Below are 23871 nucleotides of genomic sequence, written 5' to 3'. Positions count from 1 at the left end.
TGGCAACTTGGGTGGTTTAGCGCCCGCTGGCAGTGTGGCAGCATCTAGTTAGATGCTGAACGTGAATACCCTGATGGAGCGGCCACAAGGCTCTCGCGCTCCCTTTCCCACGCCCTCACTCTCTCTCTCTCTCTCTCTCTCTGTCGCGCGCGCTCTCTAGTGTGGGTGCAACTTTGTGGCGTGGCCTTGTCACCACCCCATCTCAACAGGGAGCACTCGAGGAGCGAGCAAGGAGCACAAGGTATTAATATCCGATCGCGCGCCTTCGATCTTTGTTCGGTGGTGCCGTAACGCCGCAACAGAGGTTGGCTCCATCGATCAAACATCTTACCTTGAAGACTGGTTTGGCAAACATGAAAGTGAAGGTCGACCGCTTCCCTTGAACGAGACATCGCACCCTCTGCCTCGTTCGCCCAGGTGCTCCTTCCGCTTCCCCGTCGCGGACTCATGGCCGTGAGTGGCACCTGCCGTTGTCGGTCATCACATATCAAATCGAATCGCTTGCATCGGTTGACCAGCTATCATGGCTTCGACATCGGAGCAATTGACTCTCCTTGGTGCCTTTCTGGAACCCATGAGCATTGACGTCGAAAAATGCCACGTCCTATCGGACCGATTTTTGCAAAACTTCACCCATCTCTCCGCAGAGTCCTTGGATCAGTTTTTGCCGACCCCGATCTCCGAGTCCATTTTACGCCCTGTGGAAGACTATGGCCACGGACGGTAAGTTGCCAATTTTGTTCAACTTTTCGTTGTTACTTGACATGCCACGGATATTTCGAAGGCGCACCATTTCTCTTCCTCCCTTGACCAACTTCAACATGTCAATTTGAACAATGCTGCACTTTTCCAACCTAGTATCTAATACTCGAGCTAACAAGTGCTCTCGTTATGCAGGCATCTTGCTATCGACATGTAAGCACGTGAAGCTCAAAAAAATAGAAGCATCGGTGTCGTTCTGTTTGCCTAACCTCATCGCAGCGGGGGAACCAATTTAAGAGTTGGCTTTGTAGAATTGCTTACAGTTGAATCCGTCATATCTGCAAGCAATGGCGCCACGACGACAAGTAATGGCATCAATGGGATAAACGGCACAACTAGCATCACAAAGGACCAGGCTATCCCAACATTGCCCACTGGCCGCTTACGCCGACAGCTGGAGAAGTCATGGCCAATTTCAAATCATCTAAAGAGCGACAATGCCGACAGTCTGTTTCTTTGGATTGGAGAATGTATTGCCGAGGTCGTTGAAGAAGGATGCAAGACATTCAACCTCCCCGTCGAGGCACCACTCCCTCTTGGCATCACATTTAGTTTCCCGATCGAACAACCATCACTAGAGAAAGCGATTATTTCCTCTATGGGCAAAGGCTTTGCCATCCCTCCCCATGTTGACCTTGGAACACGCCTTCAAGCCGCATACGATAGGCACAGAGGCCACAACTTGCCGCCCATTATGTTGCCGCCATCGCTAATGACTCGGTCTCCACGCTAATATCTTTCATCTTCAACTACGACAGACTAGCCCACCGTCGTGCCGCAATGGGTCTGATACTGGGAACTGGGAGCAATGCCACAATCCCTGTTAAGCTCAGCCTTCTTCACCCTAGCAAACGACCTAAAAACGTGAATGTTCTGCCTGGCGAGAAGGTAGAAGATGCGAAAATCGCGGTGAATACTGAATGGAGCATCAACGGAACGGCGCCGCCGATGCGCGAGCTTGGGTTGATTACTGGCTGGGACGATGAGCTCAGTGCGAAAAATGAGAAACCGGGATTTCAGCCTCTGGAGTACATGACAGCTGGCCGATACCTCGGAGAGCTTGGACGTATCATGCTGGTCGACTACATGACCAGCAGACTGAAGGTTGGGAGGGATTTGCTACCGCCAAAAATCTTGGAACAGGGTAGTCTGACGACAACGTTTTTGAGTCACTTCAAGCCGCTACAGCCCACCACCCTTTTACCAACTCTGAAGACTGAGTTTCCAGAACCGTCGGGCTCCCAATTCGTTTGGACGGAGCATCATGCCGAGGCGTTGTATCGTATTTCCAAGGCCATTGAAGTTCGGGCGGCCGGGATTATAGCAGCGGCGATTCTCGCGTTGCTCACTCTCGGGGAAGAAATTCCTGTTGATGGGTCATCTCCAATTCCAACATCAGAGACTCGCGAGCTGGGGGTCGGTTATACTGGAGGCTGTATTGTGCACTTCCAGGACTATTTAGTGGACTGCCAGCATTTTGTGGACCAGCTTGTGAAGAGGAGGTGTGGGAATGACTTTCCTCTTAGAGTGACAATGAATCCATGTCATGACGGCGGAATTACAGGCGCTGGAATCTTGGTTGCGGCGGCCCTCTCCAGTCAGGCGTCACAAACGTGAAGAGAGGGCCGGGAATTGTGCCCTATTAGTCAGAAAGCTTCATCAATACGGAGTACCAGTAGTCCACACGTGGTACGGAGTTACAGTAGGACTCGGATGACTGGGAATAATATAACCTGGCTCAGTGTGCGGGCCGGATACGGCCGTGTGTCGGGCGAGGAATTGCCCAACCAGAGTCGCACAGATATAAGGAGGATACTCTCTTTATGACCCGGTCCAGTAAACACGATAGACAGCAGAGACAATTTTTAAAAAAAAATTGTATAGACAATATTTGACTAGTCATTATCGCACAAGATATTTTTTAGCTACCATTGGTCGCTCGGGCCGGGATAGGTGAGACATGCGCCCGCTGGACAGCAGGCGGGGAGTCGGGAAGGAATTATCCGGGCTTCACTACTCCGTAGGAGCCGTAAGAGGTTGGGGAATCACAGGGCGTACCGAGTAAATACATGAAAGCAAGCTTCGCATTCGGAAGCGGGCGCTGGCAGAGGCCGGCAGTTGGTAGTTGATTCAAGTGGCCGAGTCGGAGGTAAAACGAGCAGAAGGGGGGTGGGAAGGTTATTGCATCGCCGCACCCACTTCAGCATCTCCAAAACCGCGGTTCTTCTTCACCGTCGCCATCCTGGAGATCTGAGGAATCGCCCGACGGCACAAAATCTCCCTCGAGATCAAGTCAATACTAGGCCGGCGCTCTCATGCAAAGATAATGGAGGCTTCAACAAACGGCGGCGCCGCCGGTCCAGTCGCCGTGCGCGTGCAGGGTCAATATCTCACTGTCAATGGCCACGTCACGGACGACGCACCAGATATTGACATGCTCTCCCGCTCTCTGCCCACCTCTGGTCCCCTCCTAGAGCCGGAGCCAGCAGATCTTGCTATGCTGCGCCCTGTAACATCAAATCAATCGTGTACAAGCCGCAGTCATGACCACGAAGAAGAGAGCGTACAAAACGGAGACGCCCCGTCTGAACGATCACCACTTCTCCGTTCACGAGCCTCCGTCTCTGGTCTTTCCACGAGCTCCAGTCTGACAGATTCCGAGCCTGCCCTCTTCTTGAATGGCACTTCGCCCTCACACTTCTGGTACATCTTCTCGCAGATTCTCATGGTCCACTTCATCGGGTGCTTCGATGGCACCATCATGGCCTCATCCCATCCCGTCATCACGTCGTACTTTGGCGCTGCCAACTCCGCATCCTGGTTGTCTACGGCATTTCTACTGACATCTACTGCTTTTCAGCCGCTGCTGGGACGGCTGTCTGACGCTGTGGGCAGAAAACCCTTGTTCCTGGGGTCCTTGGCCATCTTTGGCCTGGCCACACTGTGGTGCGCGTTGGCGGACAGCATCGAATCTTTCGTAGCCGCGAGAGCATTCTGCGGCCTTGGCGCGGGAGGGAGCATGACGGTCGGGAGTATAATCACGAGTGATTTGGTTCCCATTGAGTGTGTTTTGCCCGGAGCGTGTGTGCTGTGGCCAGTTCAATTTGCTGACGTTTTGTAGACGGCGAGGAGCGTACCAGTCCTACATGAATATCATCTATGGAGTGGGCTCGGCCCTTGGAGCTGCTCTTGGTGGCGCAATGGCAGAAGCACTTGGCTGGAGATGGGTATTCGGCATCCAGATCCCTCCCTTGGTCACTTGCCTGTGCGTCTCGGCCGTGGCCATACCGATTGACTTGGGCATCATGGGGGAGAGAAAGACGGTGATGCAGGCCATCAGAGAGTTTGATGGGAAGGGGTCACTGCTCCTGACTGTTGCTACTTTCGTTTCTTATACTTGGTTTGGTAAGCTGTTGGTCCCTGCGGCATTGTGTCTATGGCTTTGGCTGACTCCGTCATGTACAGAATCTCGGTGGTAATGTGATGCCATGTAAGTGAGCGCAACAAAACGTCTTCGATATCCCAGCACGGTGGCCAAGATTGGAGAAGTCTACAACTGACAAATTGCAGGGTCTCATCCATTTGTCATTGCCTCGCTCATCATCTTTGCCGTCTGCTTCCCGGCATTTATATGGATCGAGTCTCGCGTCTCCAAGCCCATCATGCCGCTGCGTCTCATTCAAGAATCTCCGCGCTCAAATCTCATCTTTTCTAACGGCATCGCCGCCTTGCTCTCCAACGCCATCTTCTTCAACATGTACGTCCCCAACTCTATGCGCCCAGCCTGTTTCGTAGTATTCTCGGAAAAAGCATTCCCCCCCCGGGGGCGGTTGAATCGAAAGACAGGTTGTCACGTCGCTGACTCGACGCAAAAATAGTCCGCTCTACTTTCAAGCCGTCCTCCTCATGTCGGCGACCGACTCCGGCCTCCGCCTCGTCGCGCCCACTCTCGTGTCCTCCTTCATCGGCGCCCTCACCGGCTTCGCAATAACATGGACGCGCCGGCTGAAATGGCCCCTTGTCTGCGGAGCAATCAACTATCTCGTCGGCACCATCTGCCTCTTCTCCCTGCGCCGCAACCTCCCCTCCATCGCCTACTTCCTCACGCTGCTCCCGTCGTCCATCGGCGGCGGCTTCCAGTTCCCAGGGACGTTCATGGCCATCCTGGCCTCGTCGCCGCAGTCCGAACAGGCAGTTGTGTCGAGCACGCTCATTCTCTGGCACAGTCTCGGTATGGTGCTCGGCATAGCCGTGAGCAGTCTGCTGCTTCAGAATGCGCTCGTCTTTTACCTGGGGGACTATGTGAGTGGCGAGCTCAAGGATGTTGTGATTCGGCGCGTGAGGGCGTCGGTCGAGGCGGTTGCGCAGCTGGACGAGCCGTATCGGGAGCAGGTCATCAGGGCGTATGAGGCGTCGCTGAGGTTGACATTTGGCTTTTGCATCTTCATGGCCGCCGTCTCGGTGGCGTTTGTCATGCCCATGAAGTTGAAGAGGCTGCCTGCCAGGAAGTACGCCAAGAAGAATAGGGTCAATTGAGCATTTACGTTTCAGTTTGTCACGGGGCAAGGGAATAACCAACGTCAAAGGGTCGGTGTAGTTGCATACGAGTGGCTTTTGGATATCACATCATCTCGGAATAAAAGCAAAGGATACAGAATGCATTTCTTCGAGGGGCGCAATCTATTGCTCAGCATATTGCTTCGTGGGGCATATAAAATTACAATACCAACTAATTTACTTTGAATACATAAGAACCAACTTGCTCTGCGCTTCATTGCTCCCAATATCAATCAATCTCCCCCCCCTGTTGGTATCTTTGTTTTTTGTCAGTGGTATCCATTTGTCCCATCTTCCCTTAAGGCGGACAATTCATCTCTCGCCTTTCTATACTCCTCCTGTGCCTCTCTCTCCCGCTTAGTAACATACATGACTTCTTCTCTCAGTGCCTCCAATCGCCTGTCGATGGCCACGTCCTCGGATATGGCTAATGTCTTGAACCCGCTTAGAGCGTTCCTAGCCTTTTCTAGGGCGTCCGTGGCATCGCTGATCTTGTCACTGAGCATCTTTTGTCGCTTTTGGTATCCGCCGAGATGAAGAGCCAACTTCTTCTCCAGCTTGGCTCCTTGCTCTGCTGAAGCCATGATCGTATCTTGAACGGCCTGCGAGAAAGGAAAAAAATAAAAGTTAATATCCTCAAGAGGCCAACCGTTGTTACCATAAAAGGCGGTGCAACTTACGTCAAATGCAGCTCGCATAGCGGCCTCCTGCTCCTCCTCGTCATCGCTATAGCACCCTAATCCCAGCAGCATCGAGTTCTTTGCTCGGCTCTCAAAGAAATCTTGAATCTGCTCTAATTTGGGACGGGGCTTTGTCTCAGACAGAATCAGGAGGCGGGCGTCTGCAAGTGCGTTATCATCAAAGCGCTCAATGGGCTTGTAGGTGCCTTTGACTTGTGAATCAGCCAGGGGATATTGAGCTGCGTCATTGGCCATGAGCAATGCGGTCTCCCTGGCAATCATTGCTTCTGCAGCATGTTGGATGCTGTCGGCTTTCTTGAGCAACATGGTTAGGTCGACAACCGACGGTCGTGGCAAGCCTTTCTGCATGACTTGTGTTCTTCGCCTCCGCTCCAATTCCTCTTCTGCGGCACGTATTGCCTGCTCCCTACGGTCCCGTTCTGCGGCGTCTTCTTCTACTGCCTCGTCTGCTCGCGCCGTTTCCTGTTCCTCGTCAGGAATCTCAAACTCCCATTCGGTATCCTTGGGCTTGGGAAGCGATGCAAGGCCCGATCGTAGTTGATTTCGCATGGCGAGGTCGTGCATCTTGATGTCACGAGGTGTGGCTGAAGGCACAGGCATGCCATCTTGGTTCAGTGAAAAAGTATCACGCGGTGTACGCATCGGCGTTTGTCCAGGGCGGCCGGGCGTTGCTCCAACGCCAGCCCCGGATCGTAAAGGAGTTGCAAGAGGGTTCGGCGTCGCCATAGCTTGTTTCCTGGGGGCAATACCCTCGAAGCCAGTTGAACCTGCTCCCTCATATAAAGGAGTGTTCTCGCCCCCCAATAAGGCCGACTTTGTGTCGTTTAAGGCACGGATATTTCGAATCTCATTCGCGATATGGTCCTCTTGTTCCGGAGCCTTGGGCGTTCGTATCGGCGCGCCGGTGTTGAGCGTAGAATATGAATTAACAAAACCCCTCGTGGCATCATTATCGCTTTCTCTAGCCACCGAATTCGCAGCTTCACCCATCTTACCCATCTTGATGATATCTTCCAACTCGCCCTCGCTGACTTGTGGTGCAGGCAGGTTTAGAGGTCGGCGCTTGCTGCTTTGCTCAGCCTCTCGAATCTTCTGCATTCGACCAGCCTTTATGGCTGCCTTTTGTGATTCAGACAGTCCCTCCTTTTCATTTTTCCTCCTCTTTCGATCGCCATCGTCATCGTCATCATCATCGCCCTTTCGTTTCGTAGCCAGATTCAGCTTCTGGGGATCAAACGCTCTGAGCTGTGCTTGGTTTTGTGCTTTCTCCTCAGACGTATTGTAGAACCCAGGTGCTTCCTTCTTCTCGAATGGAATGTCCGCATTGTAGTCCATCTCACCCTTTTTCCGTGTGATGACTTTGATGTTGATACCGGCCGTCTTGAGCTCTCGGCGTTTTTGCAGGGTCGCTAAACGACGGGACTCTTCTTGCTGCCGCTCTCTGGCCTTTCTTTTTGCCTTTTTACCCTGCGTGTTGGCCAAACGAGCTCGAGCCTCGCTCAGCATCTCCTTTTCATCTTCGTCGAGGTCGATGGTATCAGGTCGAGCAGGCTTGGACTCGGGATCGGGATCGAGTTCGCCAGGGCGCAATCTCCTGACATCGTCAGCGCTGGGTGCTTGCGTCTCGCCGCCATCAGGACCCATCAGTCCCAAGCTGGACGACTCGCGCGCTTCAGCCTCGTCGAGCAGCTTTTGATATCGTTCGAGACACTGGTTGGCTGTGCGGCCGACAATGGGAGCTATCGTCCGCCATTGCGTGGGCATGATCTTGGCGAGGTGCAAAAGCTTTTCGTCCTCCTCCTTGCTCCATTCTATCTTCTTGATGCTGGGGTCCAGCCATTCGTTCCATCGTGCCTTGCACTGCTTGGGCGTCTTGCGCGCCAACAGAGACGACACGCGTGCCCATTGGTTCAGGCCATACTTGGAGACGGAGGCCTTGAGGATCTCATCCTCGATATTGGTCCAAACACCTCCCTTGACGACCGGCATGATGGACAAGTGCTGGATGCGGTGCGGCGACGATGGGTGACGGCGAATACACTGCGCTCCTGCAGACCTAGCCTGGTCGTGCGATTTTGAGCTTTGGAAAATGTTGTAGGCCGATGCTGGTCGCTCTGAGTTGCTGAGTCATGCAAGGCAAAGCGCTAATTGGTTGACGGGCCCTAGATCACAGGTACCTGAGGTACAGACTTTGGTCACCAACATTCTGGCGGTTTCCCTGTGCAAACGCTACCACACATACGCCCTTGACTGTGTCAATCTTGGAACGTGATTAGTGGCAAGCCCTCCAGTTCAGTCCCGCGGCTCCAGCAAAACCTGCGCGTTGTGGACGTGAGCGTTGTCCACCAGCAATTTAGCCAACTAATGTGCCATTGCCACCGTACGATGTCCCAGCTGCTGATCAATTGATGCCAGGCACTCCGTACTGCCGAGTTAGTAGTCAGTTGCTCTGTACAGCGACAAGTGACTGTTGGTCCACCGTTCAATGCTGATGATGTCAGGCACAGGACACATCACGACATCACGGCACCACACGACCCAGTCACTCACCCGCCGCAATGCATTGATGCATTCATTATTCAGTCATGCTCACGTCATCTGCATTTAAGCCAGCTCACTACTACCATCGAGCCTCAATCCATGCAGTCCTCGATCTGGACACCTGGGGTAGGGTACCCGCCGCCCCGACACTACCGAAGCCCTGCGGACTTTATCGAACCCATTTATTATCGTGCGTCACAACCCCAAAGTCATGATATCAGAACGTTGATCATTAGCGGTTCCGTGTTTCTGCAGCGCCGGAGTTTGGCTCCGTCCTAAAAACGCCTCGGAACGCCGCGTCGACCCAGCATACCTAATCGCGGCTCCGCTGGCACCAGACCGTTAACACTACTCGGTACGTTGGTGCGATAGACAGTTGTGTCTGGGAAATTTGGCTCAAACCTTGCGTGAAACCATCTGTGTGCTCGACGTTCGTTGGTCGGGTGTCGCGCTCCCATCCGCATGCATACGTCAGGCACACTTGGAATGTCCAATGCCCTGCTCTATTATCATTCCCAGCAAGGGCAGGTAGACATGGAGCTTTGCGCTGGTGCTTCGCGGGCCGAGGGGCCTGAAACTGTCCACGGAGTAATGAATGTCGACTCCTGCTTGCTTTTTACCAATAATCCGTAATTAATGGTGTCGCGTGGGCCCCCGGACCATGCTTGGACGTTCTAGTCCGCCTCCCTTGCCGACGGGAGAGCACAATCAATACGTACAAATACCCCAGACATCATCTTCCAGGCCAAGAAGGTACGCGTCTGGTAGCTACCGGCGGCCTCTCCACTCACCAACCGGTGGTCACTGTCCCGCCTGGTTCTCATCACCATTCATTCCAAGTCCCTTGAATGTTCCTCCAGTCGGCCTCGGTCCAGTAGCTCCCCAACAACATAACACAACACAATACCGCCCATTGCTTATCAAGCTCAGATATCCCAACACCCAGATCCTTCATTTCTTCTCATCGTTCTTGATTATTGACAACCCATGTGCCCTCGACCTCTTGCTTTTCACAGAACTCATCGCAGCGGCCCTGCGACATGGGCTTGCGAACACAAATCCATCTATTACCACTCCACGCTACCGAGACACAAGCCTGCCTGATCAATCTGGTGGTTGTTTATAGCTGCATTTCGTTTGCGACCTTGGCCTACAAATATTCATAATCGACTAGCTTTGACGGGTATTTGGTGTGCTTGCTGCGCCTCTCGATTTTATTCTTCCAAGATGGTGGCCCGACGGGACGGCCCAAAGGCGCAGGGTGAACTTGAACATGATTCGGATTTGATCACGGCGGATCCCACCGAAACAACCCATCTGCTGGGCACGGGCGTCGAACAGAATGGGAATATTGTCACTGCAGGCGGTGTCAAAGGTGCCAATGGGGGCTGGGACGGTCTGGCTGACTTTGAAGGGTCGCCTTGGTGGCAAAGGCCGTCGGTGAGTGCTCCAGCTACGGACTCGGGCAACTGATATCGTTAACCAGATGGGTCTAGGTATTCTGGCTGCTGGCGCCGTATTCAGTCTTTACTCTTGCTTTTGGAAGTGTCATCGTACCAAAGTTGAACCTGTAAGGCACCTCTTCAAACCGTAGATGTTTCCGCAAGTACCCGTCTTGCGCGTCATGATGTTGGTTAACATGATTGCTCCTGATTCGTGCAGGATTCTCGGTCTGGTATGTCAGCATTATTTTGCAAGTCAAAAGCATCTACATCCGGATCTGCGAGTCAGCCCTATCACCGTCGGTGCCGACAACCCTCAATGCAGAAACCCAGAGGTTCAGAAACGTGTCGCGACCTTCATGCTGGTCATGAACTTTTGCACGGGTTTGCTTAGCGCCTACGCTGCCCCTCGGCTTGGACACCTATCCGATAGATATGGCCGTCGGCGATTACTTGCTCTGGCATCTTGTGGTGGATTGCTAGGCGAAATCATGACTATTCTCGCGGCCAAGTTTCCCGACACTGTTGATTATCGTTGGTTGATCCTTGGATCCATCTTCGATGGGATGACCGGTTCCTTCACGGCTGGAAACATTCTGACTCAATCATATGCTAGCGACTGCACACCACCATCCAGACGTGCGGTGGCTATTGGCTATATTCATGCCTGTCTTTTTACTGGCTTGGCCGCGGGTCAGCTCTTGGGCGGAGAAATCGTCAGATTGACAGGAAGCTTGGTCTCAATATTTTACGTCTGCCTCGCGGCTCACTCTTTATTCATTGTATTTGTCGCATTCGTCATCCCTGACTCGTTGTCCAAGGAAAAGCAGCTTGCTGCTCGCGAGAAGTATCGCAAGGAAGAGGAGGAGCGGAAAGCACGACGGTCATCTTGGTTTTCGTCGGTACAGGAGAGAAACCCATTCTCGTCTCTCTCTGTTCTGTGGCCCCGGGGTCGAGGAACTTCGACAAGACTCCGCCTCAACCTCGTAGCCTTGGCCACTTGCGATATGATCATTATGGGAACTGCCATGGCCGCTGGTCAGGTAATAATACTTTACGCTGAGTATGTGTTTGGCTGGCAGACTCCCGAAACCTCACGCTTCGTCGCCGCTGCTTCTTTCTTCCGTGTTATTGTTCTGATGGGCATCTTTCCGCTCGTCAACTACTTCTTTCGAATCCGCCCTGCTGCCAAGAGAAGAAGGGAATCTGGCATCACTCCTGCGGATAGGAACAGCGGGGCCGACCATTTGGACATATGGATTCTCCGTGTCGCCTTACTTTCGGATATCTTGGGGTATGTCGGGTACACCGTTGCCAGAGCCCCCGGGCCTTTCGTCGCCTCGGCCCTTATTACCGCGTTCGGCGGACTTGGAAGTGCAACTAGTCAATCTGTTGTTACGAAGCACGTTCCCCATGACAAGGTCGGCAGAGTTCTCGGTGCAATTGGCATGCTCCAGGCTCTGGTCAGAGTCATTGGACCTGTGACATTCAACGGTCTATATGCTGCGACGGTCGGTAGCTATCCGCAGGCCATTTTTGTCGCTCTTGCTGGTCTATTCTCGTTTGCGCTGCTCTGCAGCTTTGTAATTACGCCGTTTGGTAAGTTGAGGTGATGTTGAGGTGCTGAGATCTTCCGCTGCTAACTGTCGACCATAGTTCATTGGCACGAGGACCATGAAGAAGAGGAGGAGCGTGAGCCGCTCAATGGAATTGCACCACAAGCAGTTGGCCCTGCTGGTACTGGTTTTCCTTTCGATGAGGATGAAATTCGGTACTGATGTTTTCAAGATGCGGCATACCTTCCATCTTTTTCTATTCGTGCCTCTACCAACTCATAGATTTTCAAATATATGTCGCCATAGTTATGGAGTTTAAATGTATAGTGTACATAATTACCCAGAGGGCACACTTATTCTTGATATTAGCCGGTAACGCGAGCCTTGGCCTCGGAAGCTTGACAATAATACATGACGTTAGTAGGGAGAGTTGCAGCCTAGATTTCAGCCACAAATTCTTGCAACACCACACGGCGAGTACTGGCCCATATACCTACACGCCTCATCTGTGCCCATGATGTATACTTTCTGCTAGCTATTTACAAAGCAAAGACCCGGAGCGCTTGTAAACGATTTCCCTAACGAATTTCCTTCCAAGCATGATCGCATATGCCTTTTTATTTCGTCTTTAGAAACAGCGCAACCAGTCCTGACCATAGAAGCGACAGGCCTATGCGTGAGGTCATATTCTTCACGAGTGTACTTCTCATCCAGTGGTGTCATGACAACCCATTACAACGCTATCCAGGTACCGCAAATACCCCAACACGCTTAAACTCACCTCTCTTGTCTGCCGGCCCTCGGAGGATTCGCTCGACCATTATGGGCTGCCCGGAACTTTCCTCTCACGGGCTTACCATGGTGCGACCCGTCCTCACAGTTACCGGCAACGTTCATAAGCGCCCTTGGCACGCTGTGCCGTCACTGCCATTGAAGATCCTCGGGCCTGCAGCAGCTCTTGGTAACAAAGCCGTCGCATCACTCAAGTCTAGTTCAGCAAACAAATTGACGCGCAACGGCCATCTTGGGGCACTGGAGTACAGAAATTTCTAACTGGAGACGTTGAAACGATGACGGCGAGAACTAGGCCCTCCGGCAGTTGGCTTTGAGATGTTTTGTTGGTTGGCTATCAGTGAAGACCAAAACGATTGAGATGGAGATGACCCAGGTACTAGATACCTAGAGGTATTTGGGTCAGCGCCCAGGGGTTCCGATGTCGTTCGAGAATCTCGAACGGATGTCTGGTACAACGGTGAATGCCAACTGGCGAGCAGTGGCAAGTGGGGCATGTCTACAGTGGAGATGCGCTAGTGGTTGACGATTGACGGTTACCGGCGGGCGCACACAAGGGGCATGTCAACGTCATTACACCAGACTCCGCCCAAACGCCTCGTTTTTGTGTATATCGTGTTTCCCGTCTGAACCCAGTCCAGCCGGTGCAGGTCGCTAGTAAACGACCCCTTCACCCCGAAACCAGACCAGCCGGAGCGGTCTTGTGACTCCTGCCGTGAAATGCTTCGGTCTGCGTTCGGCAACGGCAGATATTTCTCATCGCGGTCTCTCCACAGAACCATCATGACATCGACAAAGATAGAAGGCAAGTCAATACACTTCGGGCCTTACGAGGTCACGAAACAGGTGCGTACCATATCCCTCGCTATGAAAATCCCGGAACTATACTGCCACAAAGGGACCCTGACCACCCGACGACAGGTGTTCCTCACAACACCCCATTCGTATGCCCTCGTCAATCTCAAGCCCCTCATCCCAGGCCACATTCTTGTGTGTCCCCTTAAATCCCATCTACGCCTTACAGACCTGTCTCCGGCCGAAACGGCAGACCTCTTCAGCACCGTCCAGCTCACACAGCGAATGCTGGCGCAGAAATACCTGCCCGAACCTGGGAACCTGCTCTCGGGGAGTTTCACTGTCGCCGTGCAAGATGGGCCCGACTCGGGCCAGACTGTTCCCCATGTACACGTCCACGTGATTCCCCGTAGGAAGGGGGACGTGGGCGACAGTCCGGATGCCATCTACGTCAAGATGTCTACTGAGGATGGGAATATCGGTGGTGCCATGTGGGATCGAGAGCGCCGCCCCGCGCCCGCGGGCCGCATGCCTAGAATCGAGGACGCGGATCGTAATCCCAGGACGCAGGAGCAGATGGAAGCCGAGGCGGAGGAGTATAAGACAATTTTGAGAAGGATGGGAATAGCATGACATTGAGCGGCTGCGGAATAGGAGCAAGGTGCATTCAGTGTGCTAGTTTGCCTAGTAATATTGTGGACCTATTGGAAGGTGTGGCTGCTTCTCTGCTGTCTCTCTTTTTTTCTTTCTTTTATACGGGCATGGACAATTCTTTATCTAGAACGAGGCTAGCAGTGAACCTCACGTCAGCATTTGCCACAGCTTTACGGAGCTCAATAAAGGCGCTCAACTGCCCTTGGCCACCTTTGTAAAAGACGAGCCGGGAGAGCTGGGGGACATTCCCATACCGTGTTCCAAGTCTCTTCTATATCTTTTCGCAGACAATCAAGATTGCGTAGAAGTAGACTTCAAGTCTCGAACACGAATAGTTTGGGGGAAAAAGGCGGCGGCGACACTTCCATGCAATATCCAAGAGAGTGTTCAGATACTAGCTACCGGGCATCATGCAGGTGAGCATTTTGCATTCCCCCTCAACCTGAAAACAGGATGATGGCGAGGCAAAATTGGGAGCGACCCGTACCAAAATTCCTTCAACGACGCCAGATGAAGTGGCGGCGCAAACCTAGCGTATTCAATAGCGAAGCTGCTGTGCAACAAGCGACAACGCCAGGACACTCATCTACAATATAGGTTCGGCAAGGATAGGGGGAGCCGTCACCTGTAGTGAGAGGTCGGCTTGCTGGTGACATGCTGGTGTTTTGGTGCGTACTTGGAAGAGCCTCTACCTGAACCAGAGTACATTTGTTGCTCAGGCTGACTGCGTCTATTCTTGACTGCAAGGTGCTCGTGGTTGCTTGGTGATAAACCTGTATCCGGACAAGTAGAAAGTGCTGCGTCGCAATGCAGCAGTACCGCCAACGTCGCATTGAGCTCTTCCTTTCATTCTGAAACAATATTCATTTGCTCTGGAAATTTTTAACCTCCCCATCAGGATAAACAGTGTTACACAGCTGTCGGTCGGTAGTTGTGATGTGACAGAATTCTAATGTGCGTTCACGTGCCACCAAGCGATGTCGGACAGTAATTAGGTCACAATTGGCCGAGAAGGGCGGTGCGACCAAGTCCAATTGATTCGACGCGCTCCTTAATTTCATCTAGTGGAATAAATCCCATGGAATTCACGAGTCTGTATTATAGTTTGAACCCTTAGCTCGTCGCAAAACTAGCAAAATACTACGGAGAGCTGGCATTCATACGAGGCCGCACAAGGCGCGGAATAATATTAGTCAATGCGCTCGCACTCCCTCCTTTGCAGCTGTCATGGGGTTTCTATTATACAGGGCACTTCGCATCATCTAGCAAAGGCGTCCCCCTACTCGTGTCACATCTCCCTTTGTCTTGTTATTTCTCCTGTTGGAGTTGAATAAATGTTATGTGCCGCGTCTTCCGAATCACACTGGTGCATACCCAATGCCAGTTTGGCACATTGCAGATTGCTGTGTGATATTTGACGGAGGCTACGGAGTACTCGGGGTCCACCCAGTGCGATTTATGAAAATATCCAGAGCGGGAACTAGTGCAGCCCCAGCTAGTATATTCTGTTAACTGCATCATGCATAAAGGCCCCATCGCTAAAACCGGTGCTGAAGAAGCCACAGCAGACCAGGGCAGAGTTGCGATGACGGAGGGAGGGGCAAATCACTGAGGCTGGCCCCACCAAATTCTCTTTGGAGGGGGCGTTCTTCCTGCTGCTTGGCCTGGTTCCTGATAGGGAGCGGCGGCTGGCTGAAAAGCCGGCGCTAGGACAGTGGTAACTATTGGATAGAAGGACGAGCGTGTAATGAAAACCACGATGCGGGTGGGTGAAGTAGAGGGCCTCAGCCAGTCCAATCCTAGAGACGGCTGAGCCCAGGCGGGTTTTGGTACAATACATACAACCGGAGCAGGTATTCAATGTCGTTGAAGCTGGTCTTGTCTTGAAGCCGCTCAGCCCCGCCACCGGAACGTGCGTTGCACATTGGGCACGGAATTGACAAATGCGAGACGACGCCTCCACGTGATCTAAGCCACTAGCGCTGAGCAGCGATAGTGGCCGGAAAACGACGGTACCAGTAGGTCAATGCCCTTCCTGATAAGAAGAATTGCCACGAGATGAGTTGCGTTCTGGCCTCGGGCATCATACGCATCATACGCATCATACAAATCGGTGCTAATCTAAATTATAATTCGACGCCAGTCGTTGGTTTGAGGTGAGCATGGCGAGCTTGGAAGCGATGCAAGCTTGGTGAAAAAGTCGTGTTTAACAAGATGATGAATACTCGGCTCAATGTTTCATGCAATGCAGATCATGCAAGCCAATATTAAAAGCGGTGGGCTCCTTGTGTCGGCAGCGTGTGGAAAAATCACTGGATATATTCTTATACGCGGGCTGTAACCTCGATGTCTGTGTGGCGCAGTCCCACCCTTACCGGGATACCAAACCTCGGCCGACGAACTCCACGAAAGACTTGCCGGGGGACAAAAAAAATAAACAAAACAGGATGGCTGGCTCCGCGCCGACCTGTGTAACAGCGTCGGAGCTGACCTCCGCCGCCAAATAATCAAGCGTGGATGCAGTTACTGGTCAGTCTTTGGTCTACATCGATGGAGATAACAATGGGGATAGATCGACAACAAGGGTCACGGCGGGCCGCCAGACAAAGGATGGAAACGTCTTCAACAAAGGTATTGAAATGCGGCAATTCATGATGCACCCGGTAAACTAGGCACTTGTCGCGCCAGCTCGCAAGACGAAACCAGACTCTTGTGTTGCACTGAGACATTGGGGCAGGCCGAGGAGGCAAGACAGCGATGCTTGAACCGGCAAGTAAGACATGCTCCGCCTTTTGCTCCTTCTGCATCAGTTCGCACTCATGGCACTGTCCGGCCCCACATGCCACACATGCACTAGTAGAATTTTTGCATGGCATGTTTCTGTTTACATGCATGAACGGGTATGGCACTCTCTTTTGTGCGCCCCCTCCCCTCCTTAGTTCTACCATGTTCCTTACTCGGTCCCTTTGAGGAGCTCCACTTTGAACGCCGGTTCCTCGCCGACAGCCCGCCTTGAAATACGGACATGCCCACCGCCATCTCCATGACTCTTTTCCTCCCCTCCATGCCTCATCTTTTTCTCCTCAACCATCGCAATCTCTGTTGCTTTTGCCACTTTGTGCTTTTGCCATTTGATTGTGCAGAGCGCTAAATCGCAAAGCCCGTCTTTCAACGCCCAAGCTCTTCTCTTGCGTGTTCTGGGACGGTAGAGTATTCGCATTGGTTGACAGCATTTGAACAAACCTCGCCGCTCGCCACCTCACTCGATCTGAACAAGCATCAAAACACTGGCCTCTTCCGACGACGTGCCTGTGTCTTGTTGTAAGCTTTCACTGCGCGACAAAAGCATGGCCCTAACAAAGCAGGTCAGCACCCGCAATCCAAATGATTTCCCGACTCTTCAGCTCTTTCTTCTAGGTACGTACGCCGAATCCCCATCTCCTATTGGGCACGAAATTCAAATATTACGACGAGTGACTGCTGACACCTCGCAGCCGTTGTTCGTCTCGCTGAACCCATTGCACTTACATCCATCTTTCCTTACGCATGGGCTCTCGTGAAGAAGTTCCATATTGGAAACGAACAAGATGCATCCTTCTACTCTGGACTCCTCATCTCCTCCTTCTCTCTTGCCGAGGCCCTGATGGGCATGTACTGGGGCGGCTTATCTGATCGCATTGGTCGCAAACCCGTATTGATGATCGGTTGCATGGGGACCATGTTCAGCATGGTCATGGTAGGATTTGCCTCCAATATCTGGGTTGCTTTACTCGGTAGGGGCATAGGTGGTCTTCTCAACGGAAATATCGGTGTCATTCAAACAATGGTCGGTGAACTCGTTACCAGGCCCGAACACGAACGTAAGTTGATTCTCTCTTGCTTCTCTTGGCAATGTTTAAATACGTGCTGACAGGTCACAGCTCGTGCCTTCGCCGTCATGCCCTTTGTCTGGAGCATCGGAACCATCATTGGACCTTGTATCGGCGGCATGTTTGCCGACCCTCACGAGTCCTGGCCCAATGCGTTCCCCAGAGGCAGCATGTTTGAACGTTATCCGTATCTTCTCCCCAACCTACTTTGTGCGGCTCTATTGCTCGTCAGCATTGTTTTGGGATTCGTGCTCCTTGAGGAGACTCATCCTGACATGCAACCCCGCATGCTGTTACCTGCAGATACCTACGTCTCGGAAGAGACTCCGCTGATTGAGACTTCGGATGCCATGAAGCGCCCCGCGGTAGACCTTCGAGCCGAAACCTACGGAACTCTCCGAAGCGCCAACGAGGATGACGAGGATGACAGGGGGCGAGAAGTGTATGCCCTAGAAAAGTCTGGTTTGACCAAGGTTTGGAACAAGCGTGTTGTTGGATTCATCATTGCCTTATCCATCTTTACATATCATTCCATGACATACGATCACCTTATGCCAATTTTCTTCGAAGACGATCGCACCGTCAACAAGAATACCTCCAACCTCTTGGCGATTTTCAATTCCTCTGGTGGCCTGGGGCTCTCCCTCCGAGATGTGGGAATGATAATGGCTGTTAATGGATGTATTGCACTCTTTGTTCAGGCTGTCATTTTCCCCATCGCGGCAGAGAGAGTCGGTGTGTACAAGCTTTTCCTCATTGTTACTGTCTTACATCCCGTCGTGTACGCGGTTGTCCCCTTTCTGCTCCTTGTCCCCGAGTCTCTCATCTTCCCCTCCATCTACATCTGCCTTGCAATTCGCAACATTCTCTCCATCACACTATACCCTCTCCTCCTCATCCTCATTAAAGAAGCTACACCTACATCCAGTGCTCTGGGCAAGGTCAATGGTTTGGCCGCTAGTGCTGGCGCTGCTTGCCGAATGGTTGCGCCTCCCATCGCTGGATTCCTGTACACTTATGGCAGCAAGATAAACTGCACGGCGCTGGCTTGGTATGGGAGTGCCGTTGTTGCCATTGTTGGCTCTGTGCAATGCTTCCTGGTCCCTCGCGAGCGGAACCTCGAAATATCTGAAGAGTGTGCTTCGCGACCACCTTGCAATGAATACGATGCTCTAACGACCGAAATCTCGGACGAAGAGCAAGAACGTGAATGAAAGCCTCACTTATCATGAACTGAAATTATTCGGTATTTTTTACTCCCTGTTTTCACGCTAATGTGGGATGAAGACGCTGTCTTTGAAAAGGCACTGTTCTGAACTATCTGCTTATTACTAATTTGGCATTCTGTTCAAAGAGTGACCATCATGTCACAGTTCCACGACGCGCGCACTTCTGAAAGTTGTTCGATGTTAGCGGTCAGTCGGGAATATGTTAGAAAGCACCAGTGGGCAAAGCTATGGTGTTTCAGAGAGATTTGTGGAGGAATACTCCATGTTAGACAGTTTGGGTATGATGCATACGATGGGCGTCTGGAGCGTGGTTTTTGAGAAATGTATTTACTTTTTTTTTGGTCGTTCGGACTTTTTTCTCCTCATAATATACGGAGGGAGATAGGTATATAGAAGACATGGGGTAGTTGAAAATAAACAAAACAAAACAAATAGAGGTCTGTTCACTCTGGTGTATTCATGGGAATGTAGTTGACCGCAGTAATTGAGGCGATGCATGTTTGAATGTGGGGCCCTGGTGCAGGGTATGGGTGGTCATCTGGTGGTTTGGTGGAAGCCTACCAAAACAAAAGGATGCAGCGCAGCACTGGGCGTTGATGTACAAAAGAGTTTGGGTGATTGTATTTATAATAAAGAGCTTATTAGACCAGTTGTTATCTGTAACTACTAGGACTTTTGTCATGTGTAGCCTCACATCAGTGAGGCTGCGTGAAATAACAAGCTCGACCACTTGGAGAAATTTTCGCCACAATTGCAGCTGGAGCACGAAATCCATTGAGACGACGTCTCAATTCAACACTCACCCACACGTTAGTAACGTCACGCCTTCTCTGCGACAAGGGGATTGATGTCTCGGAACTAGTAAAGGCAACTCATTTAACACTCTATCAAGCCTATAATTAGCAAAGGACCCCTGCGGTCGTCACTTGCCAAAGATGAAGATTGAAGAGATCGTCGATGGGATGGAGGAAGCCAGTCTCGAAGCAAAACCCGGCACCGAGCAAGCGTCAACACCAGTCCAAGATGAATCTCAATCAACGAAACCAGAATTACCGCCCGGCATGGCATCTCACCGGAAGCAGACCTTTGACGAAATCATGGCCGACCTGAACAAGTCCCCGCTGTTCATGACCGACATGGAAGAAAACGACGACATTGCGGCCTTGCAGGCGCTCAACTACGAGGGCACGCCGCTTGAGAACGGGACCGATTTCAAGGTCCGCGGAAACGAATGCTTCAAGGTACGAGGCTACGTGGACGCGAGGGAATTCTACACCAAGGGCATACAGATTCTGTTTCTGGAGGAGCGGAAACGGGCCCGCGGCGAAGTCACCAGGAACCCCGAGGGCGTAGAGGACAGCGCGGAGGAGGTTGCTGCGCAGAGAGAGGTCCTCGAGGCGCTGTACGTGAACCGCGCGGCGTGCCATTTGGAGCTGGACAACTACAGGAGCTGCTGGACCGACTGCGCAGCCGCGCTGCGTCTCAACCCGCGCAACCTGAAGGCCTGCTACAGAAGCGCCAGGGCCCTCCTGGCAGTGGACCGCATCGACGAGGCAGACGACATTTGCGCGCGCGGGCTGTCCCTGGACCCGGGCAACAGGGGCCTCAAGGAGGTCGCGGAGCGCATCGTCCAGCGGGCGAGGGAGGTTGACGCCAAGAACAAAAGGGACGCCGAGAGGAGGGCGCTCCTCAAACGGCGCGAGGTGCTCCTCAGGGCCGCCCTCAAGGCGAGGGGCATCCCGACACGAACGACAGCCCAGCCTCCCGAGATGGGTGACACCAAGCTCGAGCTTGTGCCGGATCCAGACGACCCGCGGAGCAGCCTGGCATTCCCGACTGTGCTGCTGTATCCCGAGCACCTTGAGTCAGACTTCATCAAGGCGTTTAATGAGACGCAAACGCTCGAGGACCACCTGTCGTACGTCTTTCCGCTGCCGTGGGACAAGGAGGGCGTGTATACCGCCGCCGGGGTGACTTGCTACGTGGAGACGATGGGAGGGGGTGTGCTCAAGATGGGGAAGCGTGTGCCTCTGTTGAAGGTGTTGGGCACGGGCAAGGTTGAGGTTGTGGATGAGGTTATGAGGATATTTGTCCTGCCCAACGACAAGGCTGACGCGTGGGTGAGGAAGTTTAAGCAGCAGAAGGCAGTGGAGATGGGGAAGGGCGGCGGTTCGTGATGGCTCTGTGTAGGTGCGTGGAATGCTTGTTTGTTTTAAATACATGGCGTAGTGGAAGATTTGATTAGGCTGGGGTTGAAGAGGATAATAGAATGAGGGCATGTGCGGTTCTTTCCCTTTGGAAGTGAAAAATGCTTTACCGATAAAGAGACAAGAGACAACACCTACGTGCACACGTCTTCTCTAATTCCATACTGCTCACTAGTACTATTTCCCTGTGTCGCATTTGCATCAATCCATGATGTTCATCCCATATTCAACACTGCCGCTTCACTTAGATGGATTTCCTCCTTCCAGGAGTCCAAACGAATGGACCTGCTTGGCGTCTACATTCTTCATCAACCACCCCTTCTCCTGCCCCAATCACGAGTGTATTGGCGCCACCAGAGGAACCAGCCCCGGGCTCTTCCATACATTTCTGTTCGCTCACATTGGTCCCGCTTAGGAGTCTGCTCTTCGGCAGTGATTTCCTTGTTGACTGGCTGCGCCTTGGCATGGAGTCGTAAACGCCATCGAAGGACGCATCAGAGCTCAGTTTTCGTCGTTTCCTACTCCTCGGGCTGGTTTCGTAAGATTGATCTGCTGAAGGTATTTGTCTGGACCGTCTAAGGGGATTAGTTTCTGGGGCCCTTACAGCAGGAAAATACTCGCTGGCATGGCTTGACAATACAACGCCGCTGGTCTGAGCCGTTCGTCTTATAGCGCTGGTCTCCGTCCTTGGCGGCGGGTAGAAGCCCTGGTCGTCTGCTCGAGATATATCATTTTGCTGCTGCCCTCTTGTGACTGGATTGAAGTAGGTCTGCGGTCTGCTAATGGGTTGAGTGTTCGTTTGGGGTGGTCCTTCTATAGGCGTAGCCCGTGTTGTGCGGATATTTCGCCCTGGAGGTCGCCGTGGGAAGACATAGCTTGTTGTATTCTGCTCGGTAGGTCCTTGGTGAAGTCGTTGCGCTTGCTCTGAAACCTCCTTGATCAATTCCTGACTGATGGTCATACTGGAGAAGTGCGCTGAATCTGGCGATATGCACTCCGATGGAAACCCAGGACCGAATAGCGGAATCAAAGCTGCCGCGAAATCATAGCAAAAAGTGGCACATACAGCTTTGGCACACTTGTATGGCATCCAATACCCTAGGAATATCTCTAGCTATACAATATGTTCAGCACCAAGTTCATACAAGGGGCGGCATACCTTGCGCAAACACTGCTCCCCCTGTGATGCTGGGACAAATATCTCGTAGCCCAGGATTCTTGTCCAGCATTTGAGACGGCCTTGTCTATGTTATATTAGACTTGGATAAACCATTCCCTTTGATGTAGGTACTTACCTTGGGATACCCCATGCATTTGAAGAAAGGGGTCATTCTAACAAGACCTATGTTGTAGTCCCACATGACCGTGAACACGGCGGGATTCCTTGGAAGCTGAAAGGTATATTTGAAAGCTAGTGTCTTTTTCATCAGTTACAATCATCGTAAAGACGAGAGAATTCAAACCTTCGATACATTCTCGGCCAGTCTTTGCGAAGAAGTCCCTTTTGGAGCTGTTGTAAGGAACGTGCTCATAGCTCTTTGTGATGGATCCAAACTGCGGGATATTGAATGCTGTTATTTTCTGCCTAGTTTTCTCATCGACGTTTTCAAATGGAGGAAAGTTGACTGGTCCTTGTGTGTCTGGAGTCGAAAGCAAAATTTGCTCAGTGCGCGTAGTGCTGGGTGCTCCTTGTTGATCACTGTTCAGTACCGGGTATCGATGCCAGGAACTGGATGCCCCTGAAGAGGCGTGAGCTGTTCTGTCATCATTCCCGCCGCTGTCTTCGGGTGAAATGGGATTGAGAAGCTCATTGATGCGTAACATGATTGAGAGCACCAGCTGTGTCGCTTGTGGCACTGTTCTTCATGCGCTGAAGACTCAGCATAATAACCGTGTTGTGGGCGGGCGCTTCGTGGTTCAGATCAACTGTGAATACCTACATTTGTCTGAGCCTTAGAACATACCGAATGGTGGTCGTATCAAACCACTTCTTTTGAGGGGCTGAGGAAATGTGTACTTGTTTGGGTGCTTTCGTTTGTCCTTCAAGCGATATCCGTCTGCAGGGAGGCGACGCTGGCAGGTCCGTTTGTGAATCACACTTGCCGCTATATATTTCTTTTCTTTAGGCCTGTGCTTTTGAGTTTGAGGACCGAGACGTCTTACAAGGGAGACGTGTAGTAGCGATAATTCATGATTTTGAAGTGACCGGGCTGAGAAGTAGAGATATTCATCAAGCTAAAGTCTCTTCTATCGTGGGAGAATGCGGACCGATGAGCACGGTCATCAAAGTACCATACTATATCGCCTGAAAAGGCGTGTGGCGGCACCAGCATTTCTCCATCTTCCTTGACGAGATGGATATGTCAACTGGGTTTGCTTTGCCATCTGTCAAACATGAGCGACACCTCAGCAGTTGCAGCCGACTCGGCTCATATCTAATATGAAGAGACCCGCTTCCTACCCGGGTATTTCCTCAGAAGCGTGATACGGGAGTATTCCAGTCACATTACTGTGTTGTGGATATCTGAATGAGACTCTCAGATGCCATGCCGGAAGAGGAGCAGTTTTTTCCCGACGCCGTGACGATGAGATACGAATGAGCTTCTTGAATGTCCGATGAAAGATGCTTGCACGTATAATTTTGGAGCACATGCCAAATGTAGAGCAGGTCCCAAGTTCAAATTGGGCACGGGGCGAACAGACGTGTGCTGTTTGGCATCAGGATGACAACAAGGATTCCATTGCGCTTTTTCGGGTGGCTGCACT

At 52.0% G+C, this 23871-nt stretch overlaps 11 protein-coding genes across 12 annotated transcripts; 8 read left to right on the top strand and 3 right to left on the bottom strand.

The window, feature by feature from the left end:
* Positions 1–523: 523 nt before the first annotated feature.
* Positions 524–1495, top strand: J3458_002123 (uncharacterized protein; the record flags this gene model as incomplete). Its single annotated transcript, XM_007814566.2, has 3 exons — positions 524–723; positions 898–915; positions 982–1495. 3 exons carry the CDS (start codon positions 524–526, stop codon positions 1493–1495), a joined length of 732 nt encoding a protein of 243 aa, XP_007812757.2.
* Positions 1496–1542: 47 nt separating this feature from the next.
* Positions 1543–2379, top strand: J3458_002122 (uncharacterized protein; the record flags this gene model as incomplete). Its single annotated transcript, XM_066117134.1, has 1 exon — positions 1543–2379. The coding sequence occupies one exon, from the start codon at positions 1543–1545 to the stop codon at positions 2377–2379; it is 837 nt and encodes a 278-aa protein (XP_065979024.1).
* A 709-nt stretch (positions 2380–3088) lies between these two features.
* J3458_002121 (uncharacterized protein) lies at positions 3089–4241 on the top strand (the record flags this gene model as incomplete). The annotated part of the gene is made up of 2 exons (XM_066117133.1): positions 3089–3825; positions 3884–4241. The coding sequence occupies 2 exons, from the start codon at positions 3089–3091 to the stop codon at positions 4239–4241; spliced, it is 1095 nt and encodes a 364-aa protein (XP_065979023.1).
* A 183-nt stretch (positions 4242–4424) lies between these two features.
* Positions 4425–5298, top strand: J3458_002120 (uncharacterized protein; the record flags this gene model as incomplete). Its single annotated transcript, XM_066117132.1, has 2 exons — positions 4425–4519; positions 4641–5298. 2 exons carry the CDS (start codon positions 4425–4427, stop codon positions 5296–5298), a joined length of 753 nt encoding a protein of 250 aa, XP_065979022.1.
* Positions 5299–5518: 220 nt separating this feature from the next.
* On the bottom strand, positions 5519–8361 carry CEF1 (Pre-mRNA-splicing factor cef1). The gene is made up of 2 exons (XM_066117131.1): positions 6000–8361; positions 5519–5921 (listed from the first exon to the last, which is right to left on the bottom strand). Exons 1-2 carry the CDS (start codon positions 8007–8009, stop codon positions 5589–5591), a joined length of 2343 nt encoding a protein of 780 aa, XP_065979021.1. The 5' UTR covers positions 8010–8361; the 3' UTR covers positions 5519–5588.
* A 954-nt stretch (positions 8362–9315) lies between these two features.
* Positions 9316–12753, top strand: J3458_002118 (uncharacterized protein). 2 transcript variants are annotated; one of them, XM_007814569.2, is made up of 4 exons: positions 9316–10001; positions 10058–10131; positions 10224–11602; positions 11660–12753. In XM_007814569.2, the coding sequence occupies exons 1-4, from the start codon at positions 9789–9791 to the stop codon at positions 11779–11781; spliced, it is 1788 nt and encodes a 595-aa protein (XP_007812760.1). In that variant the 5' UTR covers positions 9316–9788; the 3' UTR covers positions 11782–12753. The 2 variants fall into 2 exon arrangements, with proteins under 2 accessions (XP_007812760.1, XP_065979020.1); XM_066117130.1 differs by having other exon boundaries at positions 10058–11602.
* A 126-nt stretch (positions 12754–12879) lies between these two features.
* On the top strand, positions 12880–14192 carry HNT2 (Dinucleoside triphosphate hydrolase). The gene has a single exon (XM_007814570.2). The coding sequence runs from the start codon at positions 13072–13074 to the stop codon at positions 13777–13779; it is 708 nt and encodes a 235-aa protein (XP_007812761.2). The 5' UTR covers positions 12880–13071; the 3' UTR covers positions 13780–14192.
* A 2684-nt stretch (positions 14193–16876) lies between these two features.
* Positions 16877–19322, top strand: J3458_002116 (uncharacterized protein). Its single transcript, XM_007814571.2, has 3 exons — positions 16877–17217; positions 17295–17660; positions 17721–19322. Exons 1-3 carry the CDS (start codon positions 17148–17150, stop codon positions 18881–18883), a joined length of 1599 nt encoding a protein of 532 aa, XP_007812762.1. The 5' UTR covers positions 16877–17147; the 3' UTR covers positions 18884–19322.
* A 33-nt stretch (positions 19323–19355) lies between these two features.
* On the bottom strand, positions 19356–19673 carry J3458_002115 (uncharacterized protein; the record flags this gene model as incomplete). The annotated part of the gene is made up of 1 exon (XM_066117129.1): positions 19356–19673. One exon carries the CDS (start codon positions 19671–19673, stop codon positions 19356–19358), a length of 318 nt encoding a protein of 105 aa, XP_065979019.1.
* A 160-nt stretch (positions 19674–19833) lies between these two features.
* On the top strand, positions 19834–21075 carry CNS1 (HSP70/90 co-chaperone; the record flags this gene model as incomplete). The annotated part of the gene is made up of 1 exon (XM_007814572.2): positions 19834–21075. One exon carries the CDS (start codon positions 19834–19836, stop codon positions 21073–21075), a length of 1242 nt encoding a protein of 413 aa, XP_007812763.1.
* Positions 21076–21623: 548 nt separating this feature from the next.
* On the bottom strand, positions 21624–22929 carry J3458_002113 (uncharacterized protein; the record flags this gene model as incomplete). Its single annotated transcript, XM_066117128.1, has 5 exons — positions 21624–21635; positions 21710–22203; positions 22265–22349; positions 22401–22516; positions 22569–22929. The coding sequence occupies 5 exons, from the start codon at positions 22927–22929 to the stop codon at positions 21624–21626; spliced, it is 1068 nt and encodes a 355-aa protein (XP_065979018.1).
* Positions 22930–23871: the final 942 nt, after the last annotated feature.

The sequence above is a fragment of the Metarhizium acridum genome (assembly GCF_019434415.1).
Source record: "Metarhizium acridum strain ARSEF 324 chromosome Unknown scaffold_1, whole genome shotgun sequence".
Classification (NCBI taxonomy): Eukaryota; Fungi; Ascomycota; class Sordariomycetes; order Hypocreales; family Clavicipitaceae; genus Metarhizium; species Metarhizium acridum.
This window is presented reverse-complemented; position numbering and strand designations above follow the sequence as displayed.

Bases quoted from the DNA above. Each gene is read 5' to 3' on its own strand.
- CEF1 (XM_066117131.1), bottom strand. From the start codon at position 8,009: ATGCCGGTCGTCAAGGGAGGTGTTTGGACCAATATCGAGGATGAGATC. The intron at 5,922-5,999 runs GTAAGTTGCACC...CCTTTCTCGCAG, and splicing joins CTATGCGAGCTGCATTTGAC to GCCGTTCAAGATACGATCAT.
- J3458_002118 (XM_007814569.2), top strand. From the start codon at position 9,789: ATGGTGGCCCGACGGGACGGCCCAAAGGCGCAGGGTGAACTTGAACAT. The intron at 10,132-10,223 runs GTAAGGCACCTC...TGATTCGTGCAG, and splicing joins ATCGTACCAAAGTTGAACCT to GATTCTCGGTCTGGTATGTC. The intron at 11,603-11,659 runs GTAAGTTGAGGT...TGTCGACCATAG, and splicing joins CTTTGTAATTACGCCGTTTG to TTCATTGGCACGAGGACCAT.
- HNT2 (XM_007814570.2), top strand. From the start codon at position 13,072: ATGCTTCGGTCTGCGTTCGGCAACGGCAGATATTTCTCATCGCGGTCT.
- J3458_002116 (XM_007814571.2), top strand. From the start codon at position 17,148: ATGGCCCTAACAAAGCAGGTCAGCACCCGCAATCCAAATGATTTCCCG. The intron at 17,218-17,294 runs GTACGTACGCCG...GACACCTCGCAG, and splicing joins TCTTCAGCTCTTTCTTCTAG to CCGTTGTTCGTCTCGCTGAA. The intron at 17,661-17,720 runs GTAAGTTGATTC...GACAGGTCACAG, and splicing joins TACCAGGCCCGAACACGAAC to CTCGTGCCTTCGCCGTCATG.